Consider the following 27,628-nt stretch of genomic DNA (forward strand, 5'->3'; position numbering starts at 1 on the left):
TAACTAACATTTTAACATACAGTTGTCGAGCTTAGTTACTATGCTAATAGAGAGCTCTTTATTTAGCTGTAAGTTTAAGCTTAACTGCAACTTTATGTGTGGCTCACAAATTTACAGAATTTTTTTATTTACTTAAGAAGAGTGAATTGCATATTTTATCAACTTATTTCATTTCACCATTTAACCTTAGTTGCTTCAACAAATGCAGCATTAAACAGACAGAAAATAAAAGTTATATCGATCAGTTAAGCACAGTATTTTAATGTCGTTTCAAATTTGGTCATTACCAAAAAATATTAAATCTCAGTTTCTTCAATAATAGCAACATCGAAATATAAGTGTGTTTAATATTTTTAAGCAGCGTATGACAATTCTCCTTGAAATTAAATTATAATTTTTTTTTTGCCAGTTTCTTAATCAATATCAACATAAAATAGACACAAGTTTATATATATTGAAAATATTCAAGCAGAGTATTTACATTCTCTTAAAAGAATGATTATTTTGATTAATGTTTTATAATATTAAATTCTAGGGTTTTCAACGGACAGAAATTAAAAGTTATTTCGATTAGTTAAGCATAGTATTTTAATTGCCTTTAAAATGTATTTAATTTGGTTATTACCAATAAATATTTATTATATTTATATTTAAATGTATTTAAAATATTTTTAGCAGAGTATTTTCATTCTCTTAAAAACTTCTTTAATTTGAGAGTCTTTAATCATAGTTTCTTCAACTTATACATTATTAAACTGACTGAAATTAAAAGATAAAATTTCAACCGAATTTTTCTACACATTTATTTGCGTCTCACTGCTTCCGCCATTAATCAAATGTGTCACGGCGATGTCTTAATTATGTATGCAATATTTTCAATATATAGAAAATATTAATTAATTAATGTGACTATTAATTTGCATATTTACACATGAAAATAGCAACTTTGTGGAATGCACGTGCATTTCAAATTAACTTTACGTAAATGATAGAATAGCTGAAGCATAATCCAATATAAATGAATAAATATGCTGCCAATAAAAAACAATAAACTCGGGGATTAATGTAATGCGATGCAGCGCAGAAAAGTAGGCAACATAAAAATGCAAATAAAATGGGCAAAAAACGGGAATTTGACATACATACAAATATTATATACTTTTTTGTTGAAGCATTTTTGTGTGGAAACTTAAATGCAATTAATCAGGCATTTATGCATAACTTCTGCATAAAGTTCAATGAAGTAATTCGACTCAACTGCATTTGCCTCAAGCTGCTCCAGTTGCAGGGTAGCTTTAGGTTAATCACTTAACTCGTTCGTGTTGATTCCTGCTGCTGCTCTCGCAAATGGCAATTCGTTTATGTGTGTCCATGTGTATGTATCTTCTTGTGTTTTTTCCCCGACATTTCACAGCTTCAAGGCGCATTACTCGCCCCGTGTGGCAACCAATTTTTTTTTCTCTTTTTTTTTTGCGTAATTTTCAGCAGCAGCAACAGAGCAAACAGAAACAGTAACAGAAACAGAAACAGAAACTGCTGGGACATTAAAATGCACATAAAAATCATTAACTCAAATCGAGTCGAGTCGAGTTGAGTTGAGTTTACGTCGTCAGCTGCAGAGTCGAGTCGAAACGAGTTGAGTCGGGGTCTTAAGTGGTATCCACTGCACAGTGGGCGCAATTATGCAACGACTTAAGGATATTTAATTGATTTTGCTTTTAAACTGTTTTACTCTTGTGAGTAAAGTAATTCTGGAATATTTTAAAAATAACTATATAAAATAAATATATAAATATATGTATACAATTTTTGCAGTTATCATAAAACAGAAAAAAATTATGACAAAATCATGCTTAGCTTGAATTAAAGTGTTCATCAAGAGCTATAAAATTTATTTTTACTCACAATAAAATAAAAAGTTTTTGTATATGTTTTGTTTCACTCTAAATAGTATTTAATTAGTTTTGCCAGAGAATTTTATAAAATTGAGATTTTCAAGCGGAAACATAAAAGTTAATAAATTTAAATATTTATTTGAAATATCATTATTATTGTTATGGTCAAAATAAATACTATTTCGATGAGTGTAACATAATTTTGAAAATTATAAAAATAATAAAAAATATATAGGAATAGAAAATGAAGATTTTTAATCATAATTTAACATAGTAAATAATTAATATATAAACAATAAATATGCTTTTCTCAAATTACAATTGTCATAAGTACGAAAATAAAATACTTTCAGCGGATTTGGTTGTGTCTTAAGTGCTTTCAAAATAAATAATCTGTGATACTCATATTTTTTAAAATTTATTTACGAGTTGTTGTATTTAACAAATTCTTAATTTTACTACAAATTCAAAAACAATAAAAACTAAGACTATGTAATAATAATACTACATTTTTAATATAACTGAATATGTTTTGTTAAATTTTGAATTCTGAGCTTATGTTTTTTTTATGGCAACTTTTTAGCCCATTGTTGCACTGGGTTAATGGTCGTCATACTTTCTGCTTCTGCTGCTCTGTTTCTGTTTCTGGTTCCCTCCTTCTGTACGCCTTCTCCCCTTGCCCTTGAGTCAGTTGCGTACACTCGTTTTGTGCCGTGTGCTTTGTTTATTCTGGCAATACAGTAAACTGAATAACTCTGCTTACTTAATGCTCAGTTGGGTAGCTTCATCAACAGGTAGATCTTGAATGTACACATGTGTGTGTGAGTACTAGTATGTGTGTGTGTGTGTGTGTGTACTCGCAGTGTCCTTGTCTGTTGTCCTGCTACCAAAATAAAATTACACTTATTTGCGCTTGTGTTGCTGCTGCTGTTGAGTCTGTTGTTTGTTGTTGTCCTTGCTGTTATTGTTGATGTTGTTTTGTGTGTGTGTATCTGTGTGTGCGCTTGTGTGTGCTTAAGGCTGCGACCATTTGAGCAAGTGTAGAGAGAAGCGCAGCAAATCAGAAAAAGGTTAATTTGCAATTATGTTTTATGGGAGAAGTGCGTGTAAGTGAGCGTAAGTACTTGTGAGTGCTGCCGTTGAGTGCTGCTCGCTGGCTGGTGAGTGCTTCAATTGCCTTGCCCCAACCCCACCCCCCGCCGCCACCTTTATCGAGTTTGCTTTCATCGAATATTACATTTATTATTTAGCTTTATAGAAGCACAAACATGGCATAGATTACACAAATATGTGCCGTCCCCCGTTCTTGGATTATTTCATTTATTTTCTTTGCTCACTCACTTTTTGTGAATTTGTAGCAAATCAGCTAAAAAAAAAGAAAGAAAAGGAAACAAAAGATTCGTTTCATTGTGCGTAGCAAAATTGAACTGTCAACAGCATAAACTTGCTTATTGCCTCCACGGATCACGGTTGCAACACAGCATTTATTTTGTTGTAGCTCCTTTTCGTGTATTTCGCCAAGGTAAAAGAAAACAAAGCAAGTTTTTCGCTTTTTCGCTTTTTGGTTTGCGGCCAGCTTTCGCATTTCATTTTCCATTTTCATATCTTTATGCCTCCAAGCCAAACCCAACTTAACTTAACTCAAGGTAGCAGGGCCACAAAAAAAACGAAGCGACTCGAAAAATAAACACAGATACTTTTCTTGTGCCCAAAATTCACATGTACAAATTGTTAAAAGCATTCACCAAACAAATAAAAAGGATATATTTACTTACGCCAGGTAACTTTTAAATCAATCTTTTTTTTTACATATTGCAAATAAATATATATGAGAGTATATTGAATAAGAAATCAATTTGTTATTTTCTGAGTCGCAAATGATTGACAACAGCTTCAAACTAAGCTCTATATAGTGAACGAAAATTAACAGCAACTATTTTTATAACAATCTTATAAAGCGTTGATGGGTCTAAAACATTTAAAACAAATTTTGGTTTTCATTATGTATATTTTTGTATTTTAAATGCATGCTACATTAAAGATTATTTTGCATTGTATTGTCTTTGATTCGAGGGATCTGTATTTAATGATTGTCATAAAAATGATTGAAAAAAAAACACAAAGACCTACATATTTCGAAAAGTAATATAATTATTGGAAAGCCCGTTGGTCAGTTAGTTGACCTTTTAAAAATAAATAGTTTGTTTGGTAATTTTAGCTTGAGTTAGTCAACAACTCCAAAAACATAGCTACTTTTTTCTATTCCAAAAATGCATTTTATATGAGCCGTTAGAAGGAGTTTTATGAATATTATTGAGGCTCTGTCTATGGATTTGAAGAGGAACATCATTATCATAATTTAAGTGGCGAAAAGTAAAGTTAATATTTAAATACTTTAAAATTTCATCACATTAGAAATATTTGCCATTATTTGTTTTCTTAATTTCCTGCTAAGTTAAAGCTATACCTATGTTAACATTCATTAAAATTTACTTCTTTATTTTAATTAGTGCTTAGAATATGAAATTTGATCCCGCGATGGAATTATGTAACTTAAGTTGTGCAAAAAGTAATAACAATTAATAATTGTCATTTGTATTATACGTCAATAGTTGAGTCCAAGAGTAAATAAGTAGTCAGTGTGAAAAATTTTGAATAGTGAAAAAATTTCTATTATTTTAATTCATTTATCTTCGTACAGAGGCTTTCTTTTCTGTCTCAACAAACAGAGAGAACAAACAGCATTTTGACAAGATCATGATTACAGTTTGAGAGTGTCGCTAAGTTCTTGTGCCACAAACTTATTTTATAGCCAATGCATATTAGTTATCGCATTTGGCAACTTGCGTGATGATAACTAAACTTAGTTAGAGGACGGTTCGAGATATCTCCGACTCTGACAAACGTTGTTTTCATCATCCGCCCGCAGCTGACCATTTGTTTTATTGCTTTTCCAATGGTTTTGTTTTTTTTTTTTTGTTGGTTGTTTTCTTTTTTTGTTTTGCGTATTTTTTGAACACCTGTGTGGCGAGCGTTTTGATTTGCATTTTAATGTTACGAGTATTGTTCATGTCTCAGTTGTTTGTTGTTCTCTTTCTCGTTGTTGTTGTTGTTGTTGTTGTTGTTGTTATTTCCCCATTGTGTTTTCTTAGGCAAAACTTTTGCGAATTGCTTTGGCGCATTATTTGCATATGAAAATTGGCAAATTGCCGCTTTCGCTTTCTGTTTCGGTTTCAGCTCGGTTTCCGTTTCAGGGTTATTGAGTTTACAAATGCTGCGCGCAAAACTTTTGCCCCCAAAAATTATTGTAAAACTTTTGCGCGCTTCTCTCTTCCAAAAATGATATGCAAAAGGGAAAATAATTAAGCAACAGCATGGAAGAGGGAAAAGGCAATATATTTTCATGTCGTGAAATCTGACCAGTTCTTTTCTATGTTATATTTTGGGTTGTGGTTCATCGGTTACTTTATCGGTTATTTATGGCAGCGCTCATTCAATATCGACATTGGATTTGCCGCTGTGAATGAACTGTCAAGGTGAAATCTTTAAAAGTGCCTGCAAAATGTATTTGCCTACACTTCATATCTACCTCCTCACTCCCACTCTTACTTGCTTTAAGATAAATGAACGAAATTTGCAAGAAACCTTAGGCACAAGCACATGTCAACCTCGGTTGGGCACAAATGAGCATTCGTAAAATTTTGGGTCGATTCCTTCACTCTCCTCAACTCCCTCTCTCTTCTGCTTGTCCTACAATATTTATTAAGCTTTTATCCAAGCCATCTAGCATTAGGGATAACGACGTCGACGTCGTCGTCGACATATCGACGTATCCATGCATCGAGTTCGGTTCCGCTAACCAAAAAAAACATATCTGTGGCATGTCTCTGCCTGCTTTTTGCTTCTTAGACGTCAAAGGCTTAAACTCGTATCGATATTTGTTTGCTCTCTACTTGCATTCAGCGAATTTTCTGTTCAGTGTATTTATAGCGTTTAAATTGTACTTTGCTTAGATTTAAAGAAGAAAATTCGTTTCTATTGCTGCTCTTCACTTACACGTGAAAACGCACTTTTGTTGCTTTGAAGAGTCAAGTTTTCCGTTGAATACAGCAACAATTTTTGCACAGCGATTAAACGCAATTTGGTATTTATAGTCGAAGTTTTTCGTTGAATTTACAGATTATTTACATTGATAGAAAAAACGTTTGTGGGAAAGGTTTTCCAAGAATAACTTAGCAGGTTGCTTAATGCTCTTTAAATTTAAGTCACATTACTCAATCAATTATAAATTTTATTATTTAAACTTTTAATATATTTTGCATTTTTTATTATTTAAATTAAGATCGCTAGATGTAATATTATGTCTATAATCATATTTCAGGTTAAAAGTTTCATTAAACATTTTTTCACTTATTTTGTGTAAATTTAAATTACCTCATAATGATAACTTTTACTATAACTTAAATGATATAGACGTATTGAACTTCAAAGCTGCGTTAAATGTCGTTCAATTTATTTTGTATGGATTTCAATTAACTATTACTTTTATTATTTAAATTATGGTAGATTTTACAATAAGTAATATGATTATTTATGGATATATTTTAACATTAAGCATTCAGTAAACATATTTTGACTTTGGCAAGAAAAAAATAATTAAGAAAGCTAGAGTGTGCTCGAATGTAAGATACCTGCTACCAATTTTGAATTAGAGCAAAACAATGCCATGTTATTCTTAAAATATACCGAAATAATATACCGCAAATTCCTAAAAATGTATATCAGATGATATATGTATTTGGTATATGGATATAGTACTCCAAAATATACCAAAGCAATTAAGACCCGATTGCAGTAAACGTTTCTTGACAGAATTTACTGAAAGACAATTGTTACAATTTTTATCTGAAATGAACTTGATCTGTTGAAAACGATTATAGCTCTATCACGTATAGTCTCTGAGATCTAGGCGTATATACGGACAGACAGACAGACCGACACGTCTGATCAAAAATATATACGAGTATGTATGTACTTTATAGGGTCGGAGATGTCTCCTTCTAAAACTATAGTACTCAATGGGTAGCGTGTATAATAATATTTATTTTGCTCTCAATTTCAAACTAATATTTTAATGAAAGATCTTCACTAAATTGGTTACAGAAATTTGAACCACACTTCACAAGTATTTTTCGCTTATGTAGATATCAAATAACTTAACACGATTCGAGGCTTTTCAGCTATGTAAATATAATAAAAACCTATAAATAAAATATGTATGTATTATTTGGTTTTTGCAGTGCAGCAATTCATTTGATTTTGTTATTGCTGGCTCTTGATGGAGATGCTAAATGTGAATGTGAATGTGATTGTTTGTTGTGTTTGGCGCCATTTCAATTGTATGTGTGTGTATGTGTGTGTGTGTTTGTGTGGACGCAAAATGAAATGCAATTTAATCAAGTTTCTCTGCTGCAGGCAAACTAATAGAAATCATGAATCGCACACAATTTGCATGAGAATAGAAGAGCAGAAATGAGATTAGTTCGGGGAAATATAGACGCAAGATGCGAGAGACAGACAAGAACAAGCAATGACGACGACGACGACGATAGCAATGAAGTCTAAGAGCAAAATCATCAGCGCAGTTGTCATTTCAATTTTCGTGGTGCTTTTCTATTTTACTTTTTTTTTGGGGTACTTCAATCGAAAGTCTATTAAAATGCACTTCAAGTGGCACATTTGAGGTCCGGAAGGATAGAAAAGCACCATAAAAAAAAAGAGTCCAACAAAAAAAAAAACAAGCATAAGGAAAGTCGAAATGCGATGGCGACGGACGACGGACGACGGACGAATGGAAAATGGCGAATGCAAAACTGGCAGTCATGCGAAAGGGCGAGGACAACTGAGGCTCATTCAGGCCAGAAGAAGAAGCAGCGGCAGCGGCAGCAACAGTAGAAACAGAAGCAACAACAGCAACATCGACAGCAGTAGAAAGTGAAGCACAAGTACTGAACATGGACCGAGCAACGGAAATCCCTGAATTCAATTTGAGCAATTTCCTGTTTTTGAAAGGTGCTTGGCCAGCTTCGTTGACGTTTTTTCTCGCCATCTCCACTTCACTCCACTCCCCTCTCTCTCTCTCTCTCTCTCTCTCTCACTCTCTTTTTCTCTTTCGGTCGCTTTTTGTGTACCGCTGTACAAATTAAATGTGCTAAGCACACCAAAAATGGAAATGAAATGAACGCAGCTCCAATTCAGTTAGGCACAAATACACACACACACACACACACACACACACACACGCACAGAACGCAAAATATGTCAAACTGAAATGAATGGTAACGCAATAAACAAGTCAACTCGACTGTGAGATATGTGAAATAACTACAAAGAAATGCAATCAAAAAATATTCAGTCAAAATATTCAGTCACTAATTGAAAAGAAAATTCGATTTGAGATAAAACGTAAGAATTGTGTTTAAAAGATAAAAGACAAATTCAAATAAATAATTTATTCATGAAAAAACAAATTCGATTTAATAAATATATGTATATAAATTATGTTTAAAATTAAATTGATTAAAACCATAATAAAAAGATAATTTAATAATAATAGTAAAGTGGTTTAACAAATAAATGTAAATAATCAATCACTTATAAAGATAGGATTTAAAAAAAAAAGTGATAAGTGTGCTTACAATACAAAAATTAATTAAACAAAAATTAGAAACAAGAAACAATATTTTTTGATTAAATAATCGCTCAAAAAAAAACTATAATTGCGCTTGCAATACAAAAATTAATTGAAAAAGAAACTAGAATAAAACAATAAATAATAAACAACAAAATTATAAATAAATTTCAAAATAAATAAATAAACTAAATAAAATATATAATAAAATATAAGTTAATAAACTAAATAATAATTCATAAATTATAAATAAAAGCGAACTTGAAAAGAGTAAAATATAAAAATGATCTTTAAAATTATGTTGAAATTTGTTCATCATCCAATTTGTTTATAGACATTTATTTCATTCTTCAGACAGCAAAGATCTTGCCACTAAATTGTCATAGCTGTTTTCCGAGCTCAAAGTACAGGGTATCAAAGTGTCTGATGAGCTGCCCTTGGTCACGCGGGCCAAAGAATATGCTGGCTGTCGGGAGGGGGAGGGGGAGGGAAGGCGCGACACTTTAATGCTTTTTGCATTTACAAGGCGCAATTTCCAATTGAGTTTTCAATACAAATTGAAATTAATATTCACTTTGAGGATATCAATGCGAGAGGGAGAGAGAGAGAGAGAGAGAGTGAGAGAGAGAGAGAGAGAGTGAGAGAGAGAGAAAGAGAGAGAGAGAGAGAGTAAAGTGAGGATTGCTCAAGCACTCCTCGAGTATTGTTACAACCGAACAACAACAACAACAACAACATTTGCAATAGCCCACGTCGAACGTTGAGCCAGGACACGCATGTGCTGGATGGGATTAGTGTATGGCGAGCACAACGAGCCACCGTGATGATTATTATGATGACAACAACAGCAACAACAAAACACGCGGCAATAACAATGACATAATGAAGTTATTGCTCTGCTTTTTTCGCTTTGCTCTCAGCTGCCTTAGGCGGTAAATCACCCAAAAACGCAAAAAAAAAACGAAAAATCAATAAAAGAAGCAGCCACAAAAATGGCTTTGGAACATACATTAAAATAAAATACACATACATACACATGTACATATATGAAATATGTATTTATTAATATGTTTTTACGCTCTTACAAAATATGATATAAGCACGCGTATTCATAACTAAAAAATGCGACAGCCTGTCGCTACGATTATAAGCTGTGCCCACATTCACATAACATACTTAACATAGCACATGCTCAGAGATATATTCGCAAATTCATTACAAATTTCTGAAATTCCAGCACACTTTATATAATATATTCAGAATATTTAAACAAGCACTTTTATAGTAAACTCAACTTTCCTTCTACAAAGGCCTACGAAAAAAAAAACTTTGCAAGTAGTTAAAAAAAGAGAATTGTAAACTTTGTTTTAAATTAATTACATTGCAAATATTGTCAGTAAATTTGTTTTCTTATATAAAGTAAGTAATCGAAAAGTGATATTCATTATCGAAACTTTAGCAGGTTAACATTCCGAAATAATTATATTTTATATAAGATAAAGTATTAACTTATAAGAGAATTTCAAACATGATTTTAATCTAATTACATTCCAAGTGTTGCCAGCAAAACTGTTTTCTTATATGTATAATAAATCATGTGCTTCAAAGAAGACAATTTTTAATTGGTATTAGCCAAAATAATTATATTTTATTAATGATATACTATAAATATAATAAAATATACATGCAAATTTAAATATTTAACAATTAAGAAAGCCACAGTTCAGTTTATATAAGAGCATAACATTATTCTTCAAACATACCAAACTAATATCCCACAAAAGTATTAAAATATACCGAAAGCTACAGTTGGTATTTATATAGTATTTATTGGTATTTATATAGTACCACTTTAAAATATACCATAGAGTACTAAATATACAAGCCAAAGCATCTAAGACCAGTAAAAAGTAGGATTTTATTGCCGTACAAAAGTATTTCTTAAATAACTTTCACAATTTAAATCTGATCGCAACTAAATTTTCAGAATTCGCAAATAATGTAGTTATTATTTTATGTACCAAAAATTACGACTCGAGCTTTCCGATTTTTATTTGAATTTTTTTTTAATTGTGTCGACGGAAGTGAAAATTTGATATAAAGTGCGGTCGAAAATAAATTATAGATCTCAATCTCATAATCTCTGAGATCCCTACGGGTAGCGAGTATATGAGAAAATTTTTAGCTTGTTTTAATTAATTAACATTCCAAATATTGCTTTCTTATATACATTTACTTTTCGAAAAGTAATTTGCTTACTTTTTATAGTAAAACTAATTCTATTTCGTGAAATTTCAAATGTGTCAATTTATGAACATTTTATAGTGTTTTAATCCGACCAGCTTTTTAATTAACATGCACTTAATATGCTCGGCACATTCAATGTTTGGAGTAGACTTCAGCATCCAACATTATCATTTTGTCTTTGATACTTAATATTTGTGTCTAAGCAATGATTAAGAGCATAATAATATTTGCAGTCTAAGTAGACAGTTAAGTGATAAATAATATTTAATATCTTAATTACGAAAGTTTGTCAACGCAATCTTTTGAACTGAAACTTTTGCCACACACATTAAAAGTGTGTGTGTGTGTGTGTGCGAGTGTGTGTGAAGTGAAAACATATCAATTTGATTAGTTTTTGTACCTGTTGCATTTATTATCCCCGCAAGAGCAATAAAAACCTTTTACGCTTCAACTATAATAATGGGGTTTGGCAAAAGGTAAAGTAAGAAATTTGCTGGCACAAGGCACAAAACCAAAACCAAAGGCGAAGGCGAAGGCAAAGCACAAACTTATAGATAGCTCAGAGCCAAGTTTGTTGAGCAGCCAAGCCATTTTGGACCGAAACTTTACACAAATTAAGGAAAATCAGTCAAAAGCAAAAGGATGCGACGGGAAGACCGAAGAGGTGAATGCTTGCCGGAGGTTGGGGAGCTTATCGATTAGTCTCAGCAGCTGGTCGGTGTGAATTGTGTGAGTGAAATTGAAGGCGGAATTTGCTGTCACGATATTTTATGACTTGTGGAGGACCTCGAAAACTGTTTTCTATTTTTTTTTGCTGTTGTTGTTTTTTCTAACCGGCTTAACATGAGCATAACACTCAAAGCCACATTGCCGATGTTCCAGGGTGTTCAAGGCGCTTTTTGGTCTGCTCTCTTAGACGGGGTTAATGTTAGTCAAGAAATGGAGGAGGTGATTGAAAGGGGATCGGAGAGGGAGAGCGACTGGGACTGCGACTGAGACTGAGAGTGGGGATAACAGGCGGCGACATTCGCACAGCATAAAAAGCTGTGCGCTCCAAATGACAGCCGGATTACTTTGGCATTAGGTAAATTAAGACAAGCAAATAGGATTTATATGGTCCCCATATAGCAGCAGCAGCAGCGAAAAATAACAACAGCAGCAACAAGATGAACATCAAGAAAATAAGCGACATTTACGACATCATTTGATTTACTCAAATGGAACTCGCGCTTCTGCTGCTGAATGGCAAAACAATGTCAAAGTCAAAGTCGAGGTCGAACTGGATGTCAAAGCCAGAGATTTTAAACTGACAACAGACCATAAAATACCGAACCGAAAGAGAAAGCGAACCAAAAAACCGAATCAAAACCGAACCGAAATGAAAACAAAAACAGAAACAAAAGCACATAAAAAGCAATGGCAGAGCCCAAAAATAAAAATGAATTTCCTAGGAGCATACTTGAAATAAAAAGCAAGTCAGAAAGCTACAGTCGAGTGTGCTCGACTGTGAGATACCCGCTGCCTATTTTCAATAAAAGCAAAACAGTGTGGTATTAATTTGTAAATATACCAAAATATATATTCTCAAAAATAATGAAAATATACCGTAGTCTATATTTGGTATATTTGTGTGACACTACATTCACAATATACCGCATATTGTTAAATATATCATATTTGGTATATCGATGGAGAGCTATATTCGAAATATACTATAGAGTGCAAAATATACCAGATTCTCAAGCCAAAGCAACTAAGATCCCGCCTTTATAGGGTCGAAGATGATTCCTTCTGCCTGTTACATAAATTTACCTGAGACACAAAGTTAAAATACCCTTCTATTCTATGGGTAGCGGGTATGAAAAAACAAAACAAACAAATGTCATAATATTATTGGCGTAATGAGCTTAAGCCAAATCAAATCGGGTTGCGGTCCATAGAGATCTAGTAAAAAGACAATTCAAAACTTTAGTAAATAAAGAGAAGAGTGTGGAGCAGCTGAAAACTGCATTACAAAAACCTGTATAAAATCTATTTTTAAATCATGAATTAATTGCCAAAAACTCAGCTGTACTTTTTCTAGCTCGCATTTATTAAAAAAGTTCAGTCGTTTTATTTTTAATGATTCAATTTAGACAATTTCACAAATGCATTGTTGAAAAAGTTTACAAAGTATTTTATGTTTGTACTTTATTAAATTTTGCCAAATATGTATGCCTTAAACAAATTGAAAATGAACCATGCTTAAGCTGAAGCTTTGTTTTTTTCATTGAATTAAATTGCAAACTTTACGTGCATATTGAATGGTGCTTAATGCATTTATAGAGAAAGAGAGCAAGCATTGTCCGGGTCTTGAGCATGGATTTGCAGCACTTTTTGTTAATGAGTTAACTGTCAGCTGTTGAACGTTGTTGTTGTGCGAAAATCTTTTTGGAAAGCAACAAGAGAAGGCAGAAGAAAAAAAACACAAAGAGTCGGCTGTAGCTGTCGCACTCAATTCGCCATCAGCATAATTAAAAACAACAATAGTAGTAACAATCACAATGGCATGGAAGAAGGCAACAACAAAGCGCTGCACTCGACACTCTGAGATAAACGAAAAACTTTCAACGCGTCAAACTTGCAACCAAAGTTGTCATCCAGTCATTTCGTCAACCAGTTAGTCAGTTAGTAAAAGAGAGAGATAGAGCCGGCTCTCAACTCATTACAAACACCCCGACAAGAGAAAAGTTTGACTAATCTATGGCTTTATACTGAGCACATGCCAGTCAAGCCCAAGCCCAAGACCAAGCCCATTAGACTAGAATCTCTCTCTGTGGCAATCCTGGCTCCGGATGCGCACGCTTGGCCGACCAACGTCCGGTCCCCGGTCCTCGGTTCTCTGCCTCTCTCTCTCTCTCTCTTGAGGCAAGCTTGAGTTTATAACTAAAGCACTTCCGGGCCAAGTTCGGGTTCGGATGGGTAGTTTGAGTGCTGATGAGTTTCAAATTGCTGTCGTCACAATTTATTTATTTGCCACTCTATTTGAGTTTATATTTGACAAGCATTGACTCGTTTTTTCCCCCCCTCTGTGTGGCAAATGCATTCGATTTAAATCAATAAACATCTGCCCAACATTCATTCGCACTCATTCACACTCAATGTTGTGCAATTTTTTTCGTATTTTATTTTTTTTAGACATATTTGTTGTCATGCTGCTTGTTGCAGACATTTGCTGACAGCTCAAAAAAAACAAAACAACAGAGAAAAGAAATAAACGACCTTCATAAATGCGTGATGAAAATGTTGCCTTCACTTTGGTGTTGTTGTTGTTATTGTTGTTGGGCAACATTTTTGCTCCAAAAAAAAAAAAGAAGTGAAGGCAAAAAGAATGCCCAGGGATATCCATTCACACTTAGGATATATACAACGAGCGAGTACTCGACTTGCTCGACTTTAGTCTCTCTCCGACTCGGAGATGCCATTTGTAGCGCAATCACGTAGCAACAATCACGCAGAATCATTGCGCCATCACTTATTGACAAATACATGTGCACATACACACACACACACACGGACACACACTCTCTCACATACTTCCGTCGTCAGTCGGAAACAAGACGTGACAAATGTCGTAAAAAATGTGATATAAGCAAATTAGATATTTCTGTCTAAGAACATTTTATATATTTACCCAAGTAATGACCAGATAAAAGGAAATGGACGAACAAACTGTGAGAGTATAGCAGAAGGCGAGCGATTAAAATAGTTTCACAAACGACCGCAATTATCCTTTTCTAATAATTAAAAAAATAAATTTTAAAAAGTTTACTAAAGAATCAACAAGTAAGAAAGCCACAGTCAAGTGTGCTCGGCTATAAAATACAAAAATACAGAAACACACAATAAACCCATATGTTAAAAATATACAAAAAATAAACCACCAAAATACTAAAATATACCGATGGCTATATTTGGATTATAAAGATTGTGCTACATACCAAAAATGCTCAGTAAAGTACAGAATATACCAGATTGCCAGCCAAAATAACTAAAACCCGGTTGAAGTTGGCATTACTTTCCATACAAAATCCATAAATGTTGCAGTTAAGATTGTATACACCAACAATTGTGGCTCTAGATGATTTTTTTTTCCAATTTTCGGAGCGTGAGCGTTGAATCAAATTTGATCTGAGTGCAAACATAACAAGTGCTATCAATATAGCTCTATCTCTGTACTTTCTGGGATATGGGTGTTGATACGGATGGGCGGACAGACAGACAGACGGACATGGCTATATGGTCTCGCCTGTTGAGGGTGATCAAGAATATATATACTTTATAAGGTCAGGGATGTCTCCTTTTACAGGTTACATACTCTTCATAGAGGCACAAAGTTACTAACGGGCATTAAAAAACTATAATAAAATTAGAATTGATCACAATTAAAAAAAAATTACATTTTCAATAAAAATCGAATTATGACTAATAGCTAGCTGCTGTTAAATTTGTATATATTTTATAATTTGTTTGTGCTAAAATACTGTGGTGATATTTAACAAGTAAGAAAGCTACAGTCGAGTGCACTCGACTGTGAGATACCCGCTACCCATTTTGAATAAAAGAAATATATTTTGCGATAATTTTCTCAAAATATACCGAATATACTGCAAAAATACTAAAAATATACCAAATAGTATATTTGGTATATTGATATAGTACCGCATTCAAAATATACCATAGACGGCACAATATACCAGATTGTCAGCCAAAGCAACTAAGACCCCTAGTAAGTAGACGTGTTTGCCCATACAAAAGTATTTCTTTAATAACTTCGACAATTTTCATCTGATCGCAACCAAATTTTCAGGAATCATAACTACTATAGTTATTATTATATATACCAAAATTCGCAACTCTAACTTTAAAATTACGCTTGTTATTGGATTTTTTTGATTTGCGGGGCGGAAGTGGGCGTGGCAAAAATTTGAAACAAACTTGATCTGCGTGCAAACATAACAAATGCTGTCGAAAAAAAATTATAGCTCTATCTCTTATAGTCTCTGAGATCTAGGTGTTCATACGGACGGACGGACAGACACACAGACACACAGACGGACAGACGGACATGGCTAGATCGTCTCGGCTGTTAACGCTGATCAAGAATATATATACTTTATAGGGTCGGAGATGCCTCCTTCTACCTGTTACATACATTTCCTGCCGGCACAAAGTTATAATACCCTTCTACCCTATGGGTAGCGGGTATAAAAATTTAAAACAACTCTAAATATTAATGTTTGTTTTGGTTTTTACAAAAATTATACTAAAAATGCAAGATAAACTTTAAATATTGTTATTATTTTGATCGTAAATAAATATTTTATAGTTTTATTGACTTTTTATTTAAAGACAATATCAAATATAGCTGCAACATATACAGACTTCTATATTTCGTATAATTTGCAATTAAACAAAAAACTTAACATGAGCGAAGTTAGGATTGAAAATAAATAATGCATCGTTATTCTTGTGTCTGAAAATACATTTACATTTCTTTTATGTTTATTTACTTTTTGCTTCAAATATTTTATTTAAAAGATATGCTAATCTATTTTTACGTTCCTTATTATTGTTGTGTCTGAAAATGCGTTGCAATAAAAAAGCAAGTCGAAAACTGAATTATTCTTTAAATGACAGAATATTTTTTAGAAGTTCAATTCGAAGATAAATATAATCGTATTAAGTAATCACGTGAAAATTGATCGTTTTATTGAGAAATCGAAATCCCATTTCATATTGAGCAGGAAATAAATGAAAACAAATGGCAACAACTGAATCTAATTTGATGCTTCACATACATTTAGTTTCTAAAGACATGAATGTGTAATCGTCTATATACATATGTGTGTGTGTGTTTATCTCACTCAATGTGTGTGTGTGTGTGTGTGTGTGTGTGTGTGTGTTTTCGTTAGGCATTGACATTGCCCTTCAAATAATTTTGCATTTTAGGCTGTCATTCAATTTGGATTTATAGGCAAATTCATGGCCTTGTTTATGTCGTGTATTTGCAAACATTTTTCTTGTTACGGCTGCCGCTGCTTTTCTTTTTACAAGGCAAGCAGAAAAAAAGCAAAAAATTAGAGACGTAGATAGAAAGCGAACTGAGAGAGAGAGAGAGAGAGAGAGAGTGAGATGTGTGCGTGTAACTGTCCTTGGCCGTTTGTTGTTGACGCGTCAATTTGCCCACATTGAGGCGTCCTTTTTATTTATTTGAGAGACAAAATTTGTCATTTATCTCAATAATGTTTGAATGCCAATGCTGGCTCATTGTTGTAGCCGCCGCCGCCGCTCTTGATGCTCAATATTATTCACCTCTGCATTTTCGGTCTATGTATTTTTTCATTCATTTATTACGTCTACGCACTGTTGTGGTTCTTTGGCTCTATCGGCGGCTCCTTCTTCGTCGTTCAGCAGCACACAAAGTGTGCTCAATTACAGTGCCATTCATCACATGCCAAATAGCAGACACTCTAAATAATTGCAACAAATATTGATAGAAATTGCCCCCCAAACAATGAATAATAATAATGAACTCCTCGCTCACACAGCTAAGCGAACTGTGCCCAACACAACAGCATATATAATTAAATAACCAATACACTAAATAATTATGTTGCATTAACTGCGAAAATTAAAAGCAAATCAGCAGCAGCAATAAATGCTTACTTTGAGCGTGCCTCAATCGGATTTCATTATTCATTTTAATGGCTATGAAATTGCGTTTAGATCAATCGACCAGTTGACATTCTGTAGCCAAAAGAATTCTACAATTTAATGGCACATTTCTTTTGTAATTATTTATCACTCAATTTCATTTCTGGCTTTGACTAGATATTCTTATTTTTGATAATATTGGTTTATAGGAGAAGGCCAATAAATTTTCTAATATACATTTCGTGATTATCAAATATAAAGACACTTTTGCTGTAATTATTTATCACCCAATTTCTTTGAGTAATGACCATGATTAGATATTCTTTATTTTTAAAATATTGATTTGTTAAAGAAGGACAATTATTTTGCTACAAATTTTATAGACGGACGCTCTTTTCTAATTTTTGTTCAATGAATACAGTTCGATATGGATTATGTAATTATTTAATTTAATGGCACTTTATCACCCAATTTCCTTTTTATTTTTATTTTTTTGGTATTGAGTAATGAATACGATTAGATATTCTATTAAATATTCCATTCTCTTTTTTCTTCAATGAATAATATTTTTGCATTATTTCAGATTATTTCGTTGTTATTTTAGTATTTTATACACTTTAATATTTATTTTCAGCAGCTGCTTTTAGAATTCATGAAACTTTATTATTTGATAATTCTTAAGTTAAGAATCTATAAGATTGTGATTGTTCGATTATTTCGTAAGCATAATTTAACTTACAATTTTCTTAACAAATTTGTGAAGATTATTTTGTAAGCATGACTTACATTTGAATTCTTTTTATTTTCTTTAGAAAACGAGTCAGGATTTGCAATTTAAGTTAATGCTCTGACTATGAAATTTATATAAATTCTTTTCATTTTGTTCAAAAGTAGAACTGATGAACATTACGGGTTTACATTTGATGAACTTGTTTGACATTTTAAATAAATGAAAATTACAATTCCACTCTTAAATCGTGTGAATGCTGGCAGTGTGTGGCAACTTTAATCAAATTAGCCATGTGATGTTGGATAGTTAGTTAAGCTGCTGCCAGCTGAAATGCCAGTTGACATTCGTCTAAGTTTCTGTTTGTTTGTTAGCGATGATCTCCGCTTTTATTTTTTTGTTCTCATCTCTGTTTTGTGTTGTTCTGTTTCTGTTTCTGTCTGCTGTTTGCTATTTCTCTTTCTGTTCGGGCGGCACACACGTCCAATACTTAACGCAAAGTCTGTCAACGTTTGCAGAGTGTTTGGTCCCAGCTTATGACTATCTCCGCACCTATCTCCCACTCTCTCTCTCTCTCTCTCTCTCTGTCTCGCACTCTGTTGTCAATCTCTTTCCCAATGGAAATAAATTCCAACTGAAGCTCTCCATACACATGACTTGAGCCGAGCACCAGCGAATTTCGATTTTGTGTAGAGACCAAAAGGAAATTTAAATGAGATTTGCGTGAGGATGACAGAGGTGTGGGGAGAGGGAAATGGTGCTGCGGGCGGGGGGAAAAGGAGGAGGGGTGCGCATGCTTGAACCTAAATTTCAGTGAATTGGAATCTCCGTGTATGCGAGTGTGTGTTTCAGGTTTACTGCCACCGTTCGTGTCTCGTATGTTTGCTGGCATGTTTGCTGGCTAATTACAATGCTGCGCACTTTAATGCTGATTAAGTGACACGTTTCTCTCTCAGCTGGGGGAGGGGGGAGGGGGCGAGGACCACATTCCTGGTTCCTTTGGTTCGATATGGTGGCCTGTGTGTCGAAATTGAATGAATCGCAGCAAATCGCAGTCAGTCAGGTTCTATTAATAGTGCTCATTATTGGCATTTTGGCAATGGCCAAGTCAGCACTAAGCATACACACACACACACACACACACACACACACACACACACACACACACACTCATTTACTAAGCCAACGTGTGTGTGCCTCTATACATTGTACGTGTGTGTGTGTGTCAGCGTGTGCGTATATCAAACGTCAATTGAATTGACGGCCTGTTGGCGCCAGCAGTGAGAAAAACAACGACAAAGCCCAGCAGACGCATTAAGCTGGCGTCGTCATCCGAAAAACACTCGTTCCCACACTCACACGAACATCTACTGGAACACACACACACACACACACACACACACACACACGCAGATGTAACTCCTTGCTGAAGAAAGGTTGAAGCAAGAGGTTTACTGTGATATTAATGATAATGGCTAACCAGAAAAATAAGAAATATGTGTATGAATACAGATGTATTTTCATATAAATATATTATTATGAAAACATACGTATATTAAATAATAATAATAATAATAATATTTAAAAATATAATAAAATATACATCACTTCTATATTAATATCAAATATATTCAATGCATATATTTTCCACTGAACAACATTAATTCATTCATTCCTACAAACCATTTAACGGCAAGCTACAAATGAAGCATTAATAGAAATTTTTCAATTGAAGAATTATTCTATAGAGTAACTTTTAGTCAGTCAGTTGCAACTAGCTACATCATTGTTTTATATTTTCTTTTGTGGTTTTTATGTGCCTAATGCTCAACAATTTCATTTACATTTTCGGCACATTTAATTCTGTTGTGTACGTGTGTGTCAGTGTGTGTGTGTGCGTAATACACGGCGAATGCGTAATTTTCCCATGCTGTCAGTTTTTCATTTCATCGTCATCTCTCTTTTATCTTTAGTTACCTAAAAGGTATGCTATGATTTCTTATTTAGAGATCTTTTTTTTGCTTGCTCTATGACATCCATTTAATGTGGGTGACCAAGGCGATTTCCCATTTGCCATTGTTCTCGCCAACTCAAAAGGAGTTTTTCGAGAGAACGGCCACTTCACAATTCTTTTTCTCTGCTCTTAATTCCAATTTAGTTAATTGAAAAGTATCAACAGCATTCGGCCTTCTCTAGAATGGAATTTAACCTTAAATACCTTGTTTATTTCTGGAGGAAATGTTATAAAAGTGCACAGTCTTTAAATTTAGATAGCCATTAAATGACCAACACAAAAAACACTTTACATACTTTATTTCAATCAAGAAGTGCAAATATTTGACAAATCCATAATTTGCGCTTATGCTTTTAACATTCCTATTTTCAATTAAAATATTTTGATAAACTCAATTGCAAATTCAAATAAACTAGCTTCAGGGGTTTAGAGCTTCTGAAAATACCTTTCGAACCAACCTTCGATAATTGTATTGAGAGCAAATGAAATTGTCTTGCATTTAAATGTGCTCGTTTATTTTAATTGTCTTGGGGCAACATAATTGTTCATTTCATTTGTTTGCACATCCCAACCAGCAAATGTATTTGAATAATAATAGAAATTTTGTTATTACTTTCATTGTGTTGAAATTATACAATTATTTATGATTATACAATATATACTATACGAATTTTATATATTTACATAAGTGAAATGAGTAAAAATTAAAATACACTATGTACATATGTATATGTCATAACGTATGCTACTCGTTAAAGAGATTATGCTAAAATTATACGCTTTGTACTTACATGGAGCAAAATAAACGTGAAGGCAATAAGTAAAGCAGAACCAGTTGTTAGTTAATCGATAATTACATATCTCTAAGCTGCTACTAAACTGATGCAATTCCAAGTAAAGCACAATACGTTGCTGTATTTGTCTAACAGGAGTTGCCACTAAGTCTCTAAATGTAGAGCAAACGTCTAGCAGAAGTCGTTGCTACACCATTTACATTAAGAATCGAACAGAAGCAGACCCTAGAATCTCTAACGGAAGAAGTTGCTACTAAGCTGAAGACTTTGCTCGATTTGTCTAACGGAAGAAGTTGCTACTAAGCAACAGCATATACATAAGTAAAGCCGAAGCTGGAATAGAGGGAGACGAAAATATGTGTGACAGCAATAAAGGCTAGCTGATCGTGTCTAACAATTGCATTTGCTGCTAAGCTAAGCTAACGACGTTGCAGGAATTGTCTAATGGAAGAAGTTGTTAGTAGGAAACTAAAAGTAAAGCAGAAGGTGTTAGAAAGAGATGTAAATAAGTCTAGCGGAAGAAGTTGCTTCGTTGATTCTGTATAAAACAAGTTGTTGCTTCTCAGTTAAAGCTGTTGCAGGTAAACGCTAAATATAAAGTCGAAGAGAATGTTATTTATCTTGCCTCTCTCTTACTCGCTCTATATAAGAGGCTGCTTCATTAAGGCAATATTTTGATAAGTTTCGAGCAAATTATAATAAGACTCAATTACTAATAAAAAAATTTTATTTGGCAAATTAGAAGAATCGAATATTATTTGAAATATAAACGCCTTAAATATGATTTTTAAAACACATTTAAATTTCATTTTATTTTGCAAAATAAGTGCTTTAAATACGCTTTTTCAAATATAATTAAATGGGAATTTAAATATTTCAAGATATTGCTTTGGATGTCCGTTGATAGTTCAACTTTGTTTAAAAGATTCTATATAACTTTGGTTTCTAAATGAATTTTTTATAAATTCAGCTTTAATCTGTCAATTGAAGACTTTTAGCCACGAATATATGTGTTTACAAAGTGTTTTGCCACTATGCAAATTTGAAGAATGCAGCATAATCTTAGACAAGATGAAAGAACTCATCTACACGAAACCCCAAAACTTTTGCAGCCGTCAATCAATAGTGTGCTGAGTGAAGTTTCAATGTAAACTGACTAACATAAGTATGATGACAGTGTGTGTGTGTGTGTAAGTGAGCAACATATGTAGGCATAGAGTATTATAAGCGTTACTAGAGGTCAGACAAATATTAATAAAAAAAAAGTGAGCAAACAAAGTTTTGCACAAACAGTAGAGAGAGAAAGAGAAAAAAGTCAAAGCCAAAGCCAAAGACGAAAAGTACACAAAAATGAAGCTCAGCTGTGACGAAGTTTGCGGCTCATTTTAATTTGATGGAAACTTGTATGTTGTGCTGCTGCTGCTGCTGCTTGTGTTCGACATGATTATTGATTGAAACTTTCCCCCATTTGATTTGTATCATTTCAGAAGAAGACAAACGAAAGCAAAAGTCCAGAAGTTGAGTGTTGAACTGAAGCGAAGACAAGATGCGTCGCTCCTCATTCACGCCCGTGTTCAATTTGAGCACTCAAGAGCCGTTGATTGTCGTCGAGGAGTCGCATGCCGCCGAGGATGGTGACGATCTGGAGGGCGCCGCCGGCGGGTGTGATCCCACGGCGACCAAGCGGAGTAACAGCGATGATTCCGAGCCGGACTCACCGGTTAATCCGTATCTGCTCTGCCCCTTCCCCGACATGCAGCAGCGACGCAAGCATTCGTTGCCATCGCTGCAAATAACCGAGGGCATTACCGCCAGCCAGGTGCGACGTCTATCGGAGGTGGGCGGCGAGACGGGTGGCCTCAGTCCCAAGGAGGTTGAATTTTTTGGCCACGCTATCGCAGAAGGCCAATCCAACCGCAGGCGGTCGCCGGCATTCGGTGGTCACCATATCGGCGGTGCCCCCAACGCTCTTCGGACGCAATCGGCGTGAGTCCATTTCCGCTGTTTCGTTCAGGTAAATGACATTTTTATTTGCCTCGCCCAACCAAGTGTGGAGTGGAGCCACTTTAGTCCCAGTAATTGGAAGTTTTGTGCGCCATTAGCGACGGAAGTGCACAGCCAACGGACAACGAACAGGCAGACGGACGGACGACGGGTCACAGCATCAGTAAACTCTGTCCAAAAGCAAGAAAAGGAAAGGGAGAAAGCATGACTAAGAGAAAGCGAAAGCGAAAGCGAGAAAGAGAAAGAGAACTTGAACATGGCTGGGCTTCTTTGACGCTCGCCTAATTGAATTTGCGCCGCCGGCTGTTCGATGCTTTTGCTTCAGCTTCTGCTTCTCCTTCAGCTTCATCGTTTACTCCGGCTTGGTCTTCGGCCTCGACATCGACATCGGCATCGGCATCGGCTTCTGCTCTGGCTTTTGTGCTGTGCCATCAACAATTCTGATACCCTGGCAATGGCCATTGCGGTGGCCTCCTAATGAGATTGTCATGAAGCTGCCAAGCCCTCAAGTGTCGTTAAAAGGCTCAATCTAAATGCATAACCCCTCAGACAGTTTAATGCCATATAAATTGAAAATACGTATACGCAAAATACGTTTATACGATGTATGTTAGTCCTATGTTCTTCTCCTCCTCCTCCTCCTCCTCCTTTATCTCAACTTCTTCTCCTTCTTTATGTCCGTGTCGTTATGCGAATTACGGAAAGAACGTAAATTGAAAAATCAGCACCTTTTCAATACGATTTCAATTACAATTTCTCTCGCATGCTGGCGATCTTCTCTTGACTTTATACTGGCCATAGAAACATTTTGACGACTTAAAAATAGATATTAAACTGACAGTTAACTTGCAAATTTCATATTTTCTTATTATTATTCTTAGTTTCGGGCGTTAGTTTCCTTGGCTGACAGCTTGGTATATTTTAATACTCTATGGAATATATCAATATACCAAATATAGTCTTCAGTATATTTAATTATTTTCTAATATTATATAATGAATGCACGTTTCTGTGATTTAATTTTTGTAACATTTAAGATTATTAATATTGTTTGGATATTTCCTTTTATTTTCTTTGTAACATTGAAGAAAATTAATTATTTACTCTTGTTCCTAATTGTTATTATTTTTTAATTTGATTGTAGATAATATTTATAGAAGTTATTTAAGAAATACTTATATATATATGCGAATAACGCCCACTTACGGGCGTTAGTTTCCTTGGCTGACAGCTTGGTATATTTTAATATTCTATGGAATATATCAATATACCAAATATAGTCTTCAGTATATTTAATTATTTTTGTGATATATTAATTTGGTATATTTTAGTTAATACCAAACTATTTTGCATTTATTCACTATTTATCGGGTAGATCACAGTCAAACAAAATTGACTCTAGCTTTTTTATTTGTTTATAATTTATTTTTATCATATTTTGATTTAATTACGTTTAATTTAAGAAGTAAAATTATTTTTTGCTGCAAATTTAAAAAAGAAAAGAAATATCTTGAAGTTATTTAGAAGTTATTTTGCAAAATTATTCTGTGATGCAATGTAAATATAAAAAATAAAATATATTAAACTTAAAAGTTATGCCGATGTTAGCTCTTTTGCTTTAATTTAAGCATAATATCATACAATATCAATTTTTTTTTTAAGTTTGTATCAAATTTGTTTTCTACAATTATATTTTGATGTATTAAAATAAATTGTACTTAAAAGTTATATTTATATAATTGTATAGCAAAATTATATTTGGCTTCAATTTAAGCTTGATTTAATAGAAATTTAAAAGCGACTTTTTCCTCTTAAACCTTAAAATTGTATCAAAGTTATTTTACACAATTGTTTTTTTTTTTATTAAAATATATTTTTAACTTGAATTATATTTTGCTTTAATTTAAGCTTAATTTAATAAACATACATACATATATTTTATTCAAAAGCGAAAACTCGTTTCATTCAACTTAAACTCGTTGGCATCCAGGGAATTCACGACGACGGAGAAAATGAAAATGAATTATAAGCAATATGTATTTATTGTAATTTATATTAATTTGCTTTCAGTGGCAGTCGTCGGGGCAGCGTCATCGCTGGACCACCGTTGACCGATCATCGCGGCAGCATTCACAACTTGCAGCTGGACATTATGGATGGGATTGTGCAGCAGCGCAAGACTCGCAGCGGCAGCGGCGTTTGGGCAGCACCCTTAATCCAGGAGGCGGATAGCAATGTGCCCGTGCAGACATAAGCGATTGCAGCAGCAACAGCAACAGCAACAGAAGCGAGCACAAACCACAAGTAATGGGCACACACACACACACACACAAGTAGAGAAAGAGGAAAAGGAAAGGAAACGGAAATGGATACACGCACAAGACAAAACACGGATGGCGAATTGACGAATTGGCGAGAGCAGCTGGACGAAACAAGCGCATGTTTATTAACATTTTCTTTTCTTTTCTTCTTTTCATGGATGCCTCAGCTCTTTTCCCTGCTCTCACTCACTCTCCCCCTCTCAATCTCTTTTGTTTTTTGGCTTGGCAGCGACAACGCTTAAAATAAACAAACAAACAAACAAACCGCAATTGCAAAAAACCAAAATGAAAATGAAGTCGCGCGTCACCAAAAAATGGTTGAAATTGAAACAAGAGCGATAAACAAAGACAGAGAATGAACGCAAAAAGACAGAGGTATAGAGAGAGAGGGTGGGAGAAGAGTGAGAGGAATTCGCTGAAATGAGCAACAGCGAAAAAGTAAATATAAACGAAAAATGATAACAGCAATTTGCACACGTGCGATAACAAAAAAAAAAATACGGAAACCTAATAAAATTAAATAAATCCTCAACAAATTTAGGCAATTGATTGAAAGCGAATACAAAAGGAAAGAAACAATTACAAGGTTTTGTGTTAAATAGGAAAATTCTAATCAAACATAATTTACCATCAATTTTATAAAGATGACAAAACTTGTTCGTTAAAAAGAAATATTAAAACATTAATTTTACATAATTTATAATCAAATTTTAATACTCGAAAAGGTTTTGTGTTTCATGGAAATATTAAACTCACATATTTTACAATCAATTTTGAGAGTCAAAATTGTTTTGCCTTTATTATAAATATTGAAAGAGTAATCTGACATATTTTAGAATAAATTTTAAGAGTCGAAAAGGTTTTGTGTTAAATATTAATATTCAAAATGAATTAACAACAATTTTAATATGTTTGTGCTCTCAATTAAAGTTTAAATCCCAAACGAAGAGAAACTTTGCTTTGATATATTTAATTTGCGAAGCGACAAAAGTATTTTAATTGCATTCGTTTGATATTTGGCAGGCAGATATAAGAGAACTAGAGATGTGCGCTGAGGTATCTGTGTAATCATCAAATCGCGTAGCGAGGTTGCATTTTTAATATGACATTGCAGCTAAACATAAAATTTATATATAGTTATATATAGTCGTACATAATGAATTGCAGCAACCTCGACGAGCAAAAACCCACACCAACATGAAGGACAGAATGGGTCAAGGACATTTCTCTCTATCACTATCACACACACACACATACACAGATGCGTGCACGCACACTCACACATTGTAAGACACACCCGCAAGGCTATTGCATTTAATGGTGGTGCTGCTGCACGTGGTTGGCCCACATGTCGTATGAGTAATATGGCACATAGTCTCAATGTCAATGCCAATGCCACTGTCGCCACATTTGATGGCCATTCGCTATTTTCGCTGATAAAATCCAGCAATCTCCTTCCTTACCTCCCTCCCTCCCTTCGCCTGTTGCTCTTCGGCATGGCAAAGCACAATGCGAGGCAGAAACTCATCTTCGTTGTCGTCATCGTCATCGTCGTCGTAAAGCTAATTTCGTGTGGGTCGTGTGACGTTAATTGAAATGTGTGTGTTAGTTTGCATTGCTTAACTGACTAATTACGACAATCAAAATGCAATTCCAGTTAGCAAATATTCTCTCTCTATCTCTCTCTCTCTCTCTCTCTCTCTGCGCTCGCGCGTGTCTGTGTGTGTGTCTCTGTCTTTATATGTGTGTGTTTTTGTGTTTAAAGATTCAAAACCTGTCAAGCACTAAACACATTTGTCTGCTGTTCGCTTGCAGCTCATGAAACTGTTTAGTTACCGCCTCCGTCGAAGGTTTTTAATGATGCTCTTATTTAATTATATTTTTGTTGTATTTAGGAATAACAGTCTTATAATTTTAGAATTGTGATCTTATAATTTCTTATATTTCATTGAATTCTAGAATTTATTTCCAAAAATTTCTTACACTTGCAGTTCAACAAATATTTGAATATTCAAAAAGTTAGCTTATACATTGTTTTTTTTTGTAATCATGAGATTACTTGCTTAAGAAATTGCTGTTTTTAAATTTTTGAACATATTTTGATTTAAATGTTAGATCAATTTATGTCAATATTAAAACATTTATAAATTATATACTCAAAAGTTAATGTTACAGATACATGATTTTCATATTAAACAGCTTAAAGAATATATTCATTCATTAGAATATATTCATTAAA

At 33.9% G+C, this 27,628-nt stretch overlaps 1 protein-coding gene across 1 annotated transcript in view; it reads left to right on the top strand.

The window, feature by feature from the left end:
• Window positions 1-27,394, top strand: part of LOC132795204 (uncharacterized) — a 65,450-nt gene extending 38,056 nt beyond the window's left edge. Inside the window, 3 exon segments of the mRNA XM_060805790.1 lie at window positions 22,555-22,943; window positions 22,945-23,078; window positions 25,139-27,394. Of these exon segments, the coding sequence (XP_060661773.1) occupies window positions 22,611-22,943; window positions 22,945-23,078; window positions 25,139-25,322 (651 nt within the window). The 5' untranslated portion in view covers window positions 22,555-22,610 and the 3' untranslated portion in view covers window positions 25,323-27,394.
• Window positions 27,395-27,628: the final 234 nt, after the last annotated feature.

Source organism: Drosophila nasuta, chromosome X (genome assembly GCF_023558535.2).
Source record: "Drosophila nasuta strain 15112-1781.00 chromosome X, ASM2355853v1, whole genome shotgun sequence".
Lineage (NCBI taxonomy): Eukaryota > Metazoa > Arthropoda > Insecta > Diptera > Drosophilidae > Drosophila > Drosophila nasuta.